The sequence below is a fragment of the Geospiza fortis genome, unplaced genomic scaffold, assembly GCF_000277835.1.
Source record: "Geospiza fortis unplaced genomic scaffold, GeoFor_1.0 scaffold878, whole genome shotgun sequence".
Lineage (NCBI taxonomy): Eukaryota > Metazoa > Chordata > Aves > Passeriformes > Thraupidae > Geospiza > Geospiza fortis.
This window is the reverse complement of record NW_005054471.1, coordinates 603,900-613,406: the sequence shown is the minus strand read 5'-3', so window position 1 is coordinate 613,406 and position 9,507 is coordinate 603,900. Positions and strand designations below refer to the sequence as shown.

At 53.8% G+C, this 9,507-nt stretch overlaps 1 protein-coding gene across 1 annotated transcript; it reads right to left on the bottom strand.

Annotated features, from left to right (window-relative positions):
* Nucleotides 1-6,053: 6,053 nt before the first annotated feature.
* On the bottom strand, nucleotides 6,054-9,040 carry LOC102035080 (C-C motif chemokine 5-like). Its single transcript, XM_005428076.2, has 4 exons — nucleotides 8,931-9,040; nucleotides 8,310-8,433; nucleotides 8,021-8,204; nucleotides 6,054-7,709 (listed from the first exon to the last, which is right to left on the bottom strand). Exons 1-3 carry the CDS (start codon nucleotides 8,992-8,994, stop codon nucleotides 8,036-8,038), a joined length of 357 nt encoding a protein of 118 aa, XP_005428133.1. The 5' UTR covers nucleotides 8,995-9,040; the 3' UTR covers nucleotides 6,054-7,709; nucleotides 8,021-8,035.
* Nucleotides 9,041-9,507: the final 467 nt, after the last annotated feature.

The window sequence follows — 9,507 nt, the reverse complement described above, 5'->3', positions numbered from 1 at the left end:
TTTGCTGCTAAGCCTGGCAGAGGATGGGCTGGAGGCAATGGAGCTCCAGGCAGGAGAGGTGAGCTCTGCACAGCTTCCCTGGGCCTTGCTGCTGCTGCTCCCCACTGCTTATATACCCTTCCAGCCCATGGCTTTCACTTTCTTTTGAAGGCTGGGGCGTTGTAAAAAGGCTGGATTTAATCCTTGAGCAGTTCCCGAATATCCCACCAGCTGCTTTCCCTGCAGCCAGCTGTTCTGGGATCCTATGGCCAAAAACTCCCTTGCCCTCTCTGCCAGCACTCAGGCTGTTGCTATGCAGGACCAGGCAGCTCCAGGGTCCTTTTACCTTGTGAAAGCACCCCAAAGCCCTGGGATAGAACTTGGGAGGCTCTCACCCCACACATTTCCCAGTCTCTTCTCTGAGACATCTCGGACATTCACAATAAATATCACGTAGCCTCAACCCTCTGATGCTGTGGGGGTAGAACTTGCCTCAACGCCAATTTTTGGGGTATATGTTGGTACTGGGATGATGTCTGTCTCCCCCCAGAGTCTCCCTTTCTGGTTGCTGAAGCCTGGCTTTTCCTCCCTGCCCTCCCCAGTGCCTGCATGGGGGCACATCCAAAGCTGGCAGAGAGGGGAGAGCCCAGTCAGCGCACTCCACTCCAGGACCACGATCTCACAGGCCAAAAGACAACCTGATTTCCAGGTGTCCCAGAAAATGGGTTCTTGGCCAAAGGCTGCTACAGATCTTCCTGTAAACAGACAGGTTTTCTCCATGCAAGAGCAGAAATCCCCCACGGAGGCTGTGTGCAGAGCGCAGGGTGCCAGCATCTCACCCGCTGCGTGGGCACTGCCGAGAGCGAGGACCAGCACTCCCGCTTTGAATCTTCACAGGAGCACAGGGATGGGGGCTGTTTCTCCTTGGTATGGTGACTCACCACCGTGCCAGTGCCAGTGCCACCTGCAGTGATGTCCCTTAAACCAGGCTGCTTCAGTCCCCTGTGGGAAGCAGGGATGACTGGGGTTGTGCAGCCCAGGGGAAGAACGACGGAAGGCTCAGTGCTGTCAGCATCTGCCTTGCAGGGAGTTGGAGATGCCAGAGTCAGGGTCTTCTCTGAGGGGCCCAGGGGCAGGACAAACGTAAAGGCATCAGATGCACCTAGATAAATTCCCACTGACAAAGAGAAAAATATTTTGCAGCAGTGTCTCTATGCCTGCACTTTTACCCTTGCTCCAGCTTTGGGTTGTCCTTGCACTTAAGTGGAGAGCAGAGTACAGACCCCCTTCCAGCCAGGCACAAGGCACAGAGCTGGGACCCAGGCACCTCAGTGAGTCCCTCACGCTCTTCTCAACAGCAGGAGAGGCTCTGCCCCTTCCCCACCCCATGCTAAGAAGCAAGAGGAGACTCCAGCAGTGCCGCCAGACATGGTGCTGCATCCCTGCACTGGCACTGGCACTGGCACTGGCACTGGCACCAGCCTCATGTGTGGGGTGATCTCCTTCATCAGGAAAGCATTGCCTCTGGCTGCTCCTGTGCCCCAGCAGGAGTAGCACAAACAGGATGTGCCAGCTTAACTTCAGTCAGCACCTGCTGACACTCCCAAGCCAGCAGAAGTCGAGCTTAGGCGGTGAAGGATTAGCGTCATCAGCCCCGGGCTCCCCGCAGGTTCGGGGGTGTAGGCTGGTTCTGCAACCTAGTCTCTGCTTAATCTCCTCAGGACACTGCCAGAGAGATGTCACAGCAGGGAGGATGACAGCTCCTGGTAACTGGTGGCCAGAACTGCTCCCAGCCCAGAGCCAGCTCCTCGCTGGGGGTTGGTCTGACAGTGTGGAGCCCTCTGCAAAAAGTGGGTGCCAAGAGCAGCACTCTGCCCCACTGGGGAGGTGGGGGCTGCTGGAGGGGCTGCCCAGCCACAAACCCTTCCCTCCTTGCATGTTCTGGGCGTGGGGTGCTGGGACTCCTGTGCTGTGGGACTCCCCTCCAGGCACTGCTGGGTCTGCACCCCACGGCAAGCAGGGGTGTCCCCAGCCACCCCTTCCCTGGCACAAGGTTCTCCCACCTCCTGCTGGCTCCCAGTTGGCTCTACACCAAAAGGAGCATGCTGAGCTGGGAATATATCCCTCTGGGACTAAACCTCTTAGCCCCCTCTGGCTGCAGGGGAACCCCACCCCCTGAGCTGCCCACAGCCCCTGCCAACAACATGGGCAGGAAAGGGAGGTTGCTCTTCCTCATGACAGTTGTCGGGGAGCTTAGTGGGTCAAAGCACAGCAGCTTCACACGCCTCTGCACCCCAGGAAGAACACCAGAGTGAGGAAAGGGGCTTTCCACTTGCATTGTGAAAGGGGAATGTGGTGGGTTTCCCCCCTCTTACTGGGGGTCAGTAAGATTTCTAAGAAAAGTGTGGTCATCTCTGAAGTGCATCCCTGTGACATTCAGGAAGGTCACCCATCCCCCTAGCAGGACTGAGCCTCAGGGGCCAGAAGAGGCAGTGCAGATGGGGAAGACAGGGATCTTCAGGGTCCAGGGTCCCCAGAGGCACAAACAGGCAGGGAACTTGGTGGGGATGAGGAAAGAGCATTGCTCACACTGACTCATTTAAGCCTCTTCCTGAGCAATTAGGGAGCACTGGAGCTCCAGCCCCAAGGACACCACAGGATATAGCATGAAGCATCCATGAGCACTCACTCCTGCAGAAACCTCGATAATTCAGTTGTCAATTTAAGTGGAAATCAGAAGAGACTAATGATCCCTGTGGGAAATCCAGCCCATTGAACTGTAAACTGACCATGTGGGTATCACCTTCACCCCTGGGCTCTCCTCAGGGAGCACTGACCATGCTGCTGCCTTCCTGGAGACCTGGGAGACCTGGCAACCACGGGAGCTGCCAGGAGAGCTATTCCCCAGGCTGTCTGGCGGTGGTCTGCCTTCCACCTCTGAGCTACAGAGCTGGAAAGGGCAAAGGGGGAATTTCAGCAAATTCCAGCTACAGCCAGTCCCTGGGGGTGGGATCTGGGCTGCTGCATTCATTTCATTGGGAAATACTGGGAAAGCACTGCAGCTGCTTCAATTCCGCTTGCAACACCCAGCTCGTGGCAGCCTCACACAGCTCCCAGCACATTCCCAGTGCTGGTGCAGCACAAGGACTGAGGCCACAGCAGCCATGGGGCTCAGGGCCCCACTGGATCTCCTCTAGCTAAGTGAACACAGCCAATCTGATTAAAAGGAGATAAGGGGTGAAATTAACAAGTTACAGCTTTGCCCAGAAGTAGCAAAGATGAACCTGAAGATCTGGTTCAGAAGAACTCAAAAGGTTGCAATTCCTGCTCTGTCTCTAATACTCACTGTCTTCAGTGTCACTGATGTTGTGGTCACCATGAATGATGAGCAGCAGATCCAAAAAACCCTTCAGCTATGTCTTGCTCTACACTCCTAGGCAAGCAAACATCTCCCAAAATCCCTGCAACACGCATGTCCCTCAGCATCACCTTTGGGCTGCAGTTTCCCAGCCAGATGCTTCCTGCAAATAGCACCAAGATGGCAGTGGCCAGGTGGGATGCCCCCAGCCCTGACTCCCCGCCATCATTCTGCCTATCCTCTCTGCAACCCCTCCCTAAAATAGGGATTTCAGAGGGGATGGCTGGGGACAGCTCAAAGACCTGTATGAAAAGCAGCCAATCAGCAATTTCCTTGGCACACCCTGCGTGGCTTGGCAGAGAAGGATGCCCAGTGAGGCCACACACCCAGTGCACTTGTGGACAGATCTACAAGAAAATGGAACAGAACGAACCCTTGGGGGCTCTTTGACAACAGGCAGGGGAGACTGTGAAGTTCTTGGTTTGTTGCAGCTCTGGGGCAGGGCTTATGTTGGCCCCCACACAGGATATCCTCAGAGCACAGCAGATGCTTTTCACAGCCGAGGAGCAGGTCTGCAATGGGGACACAAGGATGGGAAACAAGCAGAGGGACCTTGGGTTCTGGGGAAATGGAAGGAGGAATGACAGCAGGAGACATGCCAAAGCCAAGGGTCTTCAGACAGCAAAACAGAAGGTGGGGGAAGGAGGACACTTGGGAATTACACATAGCCAACAAATGGGTTGAAAGGAAGCCCTGGGCTGTGCCCTCTAGGACAGCATGAATGCCAGGGGATGGCCAGGACTGGGAAATACCTTGGGGCAGGAAAGGTGAGAGCCCCTCTTGGCCACCAGCCACCTTCCCGCATCCTCTGTGCTCTCAAGAACACAACAGACCTCAGAAGAGCAGTGTTGGTGCAGAGAACACCAAAAAACACCTCGAAGATTTGCTTGGAATCCAAAGCCCCTCTCACTCCAAAAGCAGCCCTTGGCCCCCACGTGGCTGCTGCAGCCCTGCCCACTCCTGCTGCTGGGCCAGGACCTGGGATGGAGGGATGGAGCTGATGTGCCTGTGTCCGGGTGAGCCTTGCTGGAGCTCCACCTGGCATCACAGCCCAGAGCACTCTGCTGCTGGCACAGCCCTGGAGCATGCTCTGCACCAGCTAATGATTTGAGCTAATCATTTGGCCTGCGCTCAAGACTTCCTTGGCTGCTCTTGTTTTCTGTCTCGCCAGGCTGCTCTCTGCCGTCACTGAAGCCTTTCTGTTCCAGAGTGGCCGAGCTATCCCAACTCTTTGCTCAGCTTTGCTTCCTTCCCTGCAGACTGATTCTGTGTCTAGGTGGGCTTTTATACATCCCTTGCCCACCTACTACCCCAGCTCACACTTCATCAGCACTGCCTTATCTTTGCACAAAGCATCAGGCTTGCCCTGCCCAGGGGTACAGCTGTGTGGATTCCTTTCTGCTGCTTCACTGCTGCACCACCTTAGACCTTCTTCTTCACATCTCTTGTCCCAGCTGTGGTCCATGGATTCAGCTCCTTTGTGAAGAAGGAATTTTGGTGCCTGCTGAGTGCTGCAGGTTGCAGCTCATTACTTCTCACAGGGAATCTCCTTGGAGGTGTTTCCCTGGTGCCATCTCACTGTAGCAGCACTGTGACCACCTGTTTCACACCTGCCTCAAGAGGCTCCCAGTAACCCTGCACCTTGTCTGCCTGGACAGCAGCATTCAGCAATAAATCTGGAAGGAGAGTGCAAACACTTGTGTGTGTGCAGCCACAGGCACACGTGGGCTTGCATTTGTGCATCTGTGCCCATGCTCACATGTGCCTTCCTGAGCAAGGGACAAGCTACTGTGTGCTTCCAGACTGGTTTTTTGGTAAGTTTTAGGGTAAATCAGAACAGCAACACTGGTATGTCTTTTTAACCTGTTTTAGCCTAATGCCCTCCCGGCATTGAAAGGGAAAAATCCCTCCTGTGTGGTGTTTTCTTGCACAGCCACAGAGACACCAGGGCACATTTCACATGTTGGCTCTCTCCTGCCATATTCTCATGCTTAGCTGTTTGTGGTTTCAGATGTATTTGTCTAGACCTCATTTCTTGGGAATTTTTGCAACCATTTCACAATCCCCTGACACCACAACTAGCACAAGGAGTTCATCAGAGGCAGGGCCACTGGATGCAGTGTGTCCCCATCAAACACAGGGCTGCCCCAGCCCTCCCACCACAGCACCCCCAAGGAGTCCTTGTGTGCAGGTATCAGTTCCCAGGCTCACGGCAAAGCCCAGTCCAGAACATAGCCTCATTAATAACCTGTTTTATTGCTGTTATCCCAAAGCAGCAAGGAGCACGGAGCCCCTGCTTTGAACAAGCCGTGCACATCCAGGATAGGTCGGAGTTAGAGGGACAGGCTCAGCCGTGAGAAAAAATGCTGTGTCCAAACCAGTGTTGTGCCCCTGTTCTCTGGCACCTCAGAACCCTTCTCTGGGGACAGATGAGCAACCAGGATGTCTCCACCTTGTTGGGAAACACAGCTACCAGAGAGGGGACTTGCATTGCTCCCCTGTGCCAGCAGCTCCCAGCCCGAGCACCCCAGGGATGCACGGGAGCACTGCAAAAGTCTGGACCTGGGGGATGATTGGTGAGTGGGGCAGGAGAACACCCCGCCATGCAGCCCTTCCCACCCCACCAAAGCCCATCACAACAGCCAGAACAAATGAATTTGGTTATAAAGAATATATTTTATTGCCACACATCCTTGTCCAAAAGCCGGTCTGGCAGACGGACGGGTGTTGAATGTGGAGGAGGAGACAGCTCAGTGCCTGTCCCATGCTCGGGGCCAGTATCTTGGACTTCACAGTTACTTTACACAGCCTTAAAATGATAAACCTAAATGCCCTATTAATAAAGCAATCAAGCCAGATACATACTTGGTAGAAACACTCAGCTATAAGCTTTACTCCAACAAACACACTGCCCGTGCTGATACTGTTAAGCTCTGCAAATCCTATTATTGCATTTATATGATTTAATAGACCTTTACTGACCAAAGTCCACGTTCAAAATCTCTGCAAGCAGATAGAAGTGTGGCTCTAGCACAGCTGTTTAATTTGCTCCTTCTCAGCCAGAGAGAGCGGGTTGCAAGCACAGGGAGATGCCATTTTCCTCCCAGCCCTGTCCCAGGGGTCTGTCCCACCTCCACTTGCAGTCTCACCTAAAGGTATCCTCTACTCAGTGACTTCTCCCACCAAAGGTTTGCTGTAGAGCTGCAGGATGTCTACAGTAAATTTTACAAAATCTGCTATTCCCCCACCTTCACAGCCTTACATGTGTTTTTCACCATGTGGGCTTTTCAGATTTGGTAAATATGTATGAGAGGGTTGCTGGGGCTTTTTTTTTCCCCAGAAAACTAAGCATTTGTCTTAATAGTGTCTGAAACCCCGACACAAGCAAAGCCAGGGGAAAGAAGAGGGTGAAATTCCACTAAACCGAACAATTTGTTCTGATTTCATTGCAATTTTGTAGCCGGGGGAGCTAAAAGGGTATAATTCCACTAAATTGAACAATTAGTTCTGATTTCACGGAAATGTTGTACCTAAAAAAGAAAATGAAAAAACCAAAGGGACAAATTGCGGCTATCTTTATACAAACTACGATGCAACAGTGTGTCATAAAACCTGAAAGATTAGAACAGTCCAGACACACTGTTACCCCAAAACTGTCCATCTCAGCTGCTATTAATTGCTCTGCAAAGAAGCACCCAGCAAGCCCCTCAAATCGGACCACAGGACTTGGGACCTGCCTGGTTCCCCATGCCTTGCAAGCCAAGAAGAAGCAAAGAGAGGAAAATAAAATGCAGCCATGGTTTATTTGGTAGAAAAATAAGAAAAATCTTCCAGAAAATCCAGCCTGCAGCATAAAGGCTACTTTGTGAAGCATAAGGAGAGGGAAGTAAAGCCTTTCAGGAAGACTGAATGAAAGCACAGTTTTCAAATATAAATACAAATGTATAATATCCCCCAAAAAAAAGTCATAGGAAAAGCGTCCATCCTGCTAGGCTAAATAACTCCCATTGAGTGGGAAGCATGTCCACTTCCCTCTAGAGGCCATGGCTCAGCTCCCACGCCCAGGTCTCCACTCATATGGCCATGGGACAAGCGAGGACCTGGGTGCCTGCTTTGCTGAGAGCGCCCAGGCACTGCAGGTGCTGGGGGATCTCTGTGTCAGGCATAGCAGCAACAAAGAGGTGGTGGGGCAGAGGGAATGCTGCTCAGCCTGCCCCATCCCCGCCCTGGGGCTGGCGGGTGGGTGGGTGTGTGGTTTGTGTGTGTCCATTGCCATTGCCGTGGGTCAGTCACCAGTGGGAAGGCATCCGTCCTGACAAAGGCAAGGAGGAGGGGGTGAGATGGAGAAGGTCTCAGCCAGATCATCACCCCAGCTGGGGCCATTCCCTACTGTGACCTGCCCTGTTCATCCCAAGCATTGCCTTATCCCAGCAGCTCCAAAACCAATTTAGTTTCAAGGCAAGCACAAACCAGGAGAGAGTTGTTCCCTAAGTGCCTCTGTGCTCCAGCCACGGCTCTGACAGCTCTCCCAGGTTTTGCACCAGGAGCTGAACCCCATCCTCCCACACAGAAGGAACTAGAATGGGATGCAGCACCCCCACTCTACTCACCCCCCTCACCTACCTCTTCAGGCCTGACTTAGACCCGCTGCCGCCTCTGCTTCTTGGGTCTGCCCCTGGGATGCTGGGTCTGCCCCTTCTTCCTATTCTTGTTATTCTTGGCCCTCCTGTCCAGCTGCTGAATCAACTTCTGGACAGTGTCGTCAGTGGGAGAGGCACAGATTTTCCTGTTCTTCTTGGTGATGAGCCTGGGGGAGCAGAAAGATTTTCTAGGGGGGAGCAGAGGGAGGACAGGGAAGGGTTTGTCTGAAGCCAAACTGTTCCAAGTGGTCTGGCCACCACAGGGTACTCACACAACAGAATGGAGGTAACACCCTGACTCGGGTCCCCGGTGGTGGTAGGATGTCACCACACCGAGGATTTCCTTCTTCAAAGGCCTGTTCTTCAGGCAGCAGTCCAAGGCTGAGCTTCCAATGCCTGTGAGCAAGGAGGGCATGCAGGATTTGGGATCGCCAGTGAGTCAGGACACCTTCAGCACAGAATGCCAGCTGACAGCACGGGGCTTATTTGGTGTCACAGGTCAGGGTGATCCTGGGCATCATGTGGGGTTGGAAGCTCTGAACCCCAGTGCCCACGCCAAACCTGGCCCCAGGAATACGAGACACCACATCCAAGAGAGGTGGCGGGGAAACTGAGGCAGAGAGGAGCTCCTTGAAAAGGAACTGAGCATCATTCTGTTCTTTTTAGTTTGGGGTGCTGCTGCCCAGCAGCCACATGCACACAGACACACTCCAAGCCAAGCAAGCCCTGCCAGCCAATGCCACAGGCACACACACACACAGAGAGCCCTACACACACCTGCACATCCCAGGGCCCTACAAACACCACCCCTCACCCTGCACACACCCCAGTGAGGACCCGCACACCCTGCCCCATCCCAGCAGGAGCAGGCAGGAGGGCTTCTCACCCCTCACCTTGAGCCTGGGCGATGAGGAGGGAGGCAGCCAGCAGCAGCAGCAGGAAGGGGCGGAGAGCCATGGTGCTGCCACGGACGCTGAGCAGGACAAGGCTCGGGAGCAGGACACGCACTGCTGCCTCGTGCTGGGGCTGCTCCTATTTATCTGAGCATTCCTTGCTTTCGTTTTCGGACAGCTTGGCAGGCAGCCCACCAGCCGGCCAAGGGCTGAGTGATGCACAAGTAGAGGGTGGGGGATTCCTGTAAGCTGCAAGCCCCCCTTTACAGACACGTCCTGTCTTGTTCCCAGCTGCCCATCACAGGGAGGTGCCAGGTAGGGGACATGCTGGAGATACAGCTCCCATCACAGCTAGATGAGTTTGTGGGCTCCAGTTTCCTACACAGTCTCACAACCTGCCACTACCTGCTCTCAGAGGGTCGGGTGTTATTCCCATGAAATGGATACTGGAAGGTGGCTAAGCCTTCAAAGAAACCAAGGAGTCAACCTGTTTTGCTCCTCCATTTGGTGATTTGCTTCCAAGCCAACCACCAACACAAATAGTAGGTGAGAAGTGGCTCAGGGTGAGCCCACACCC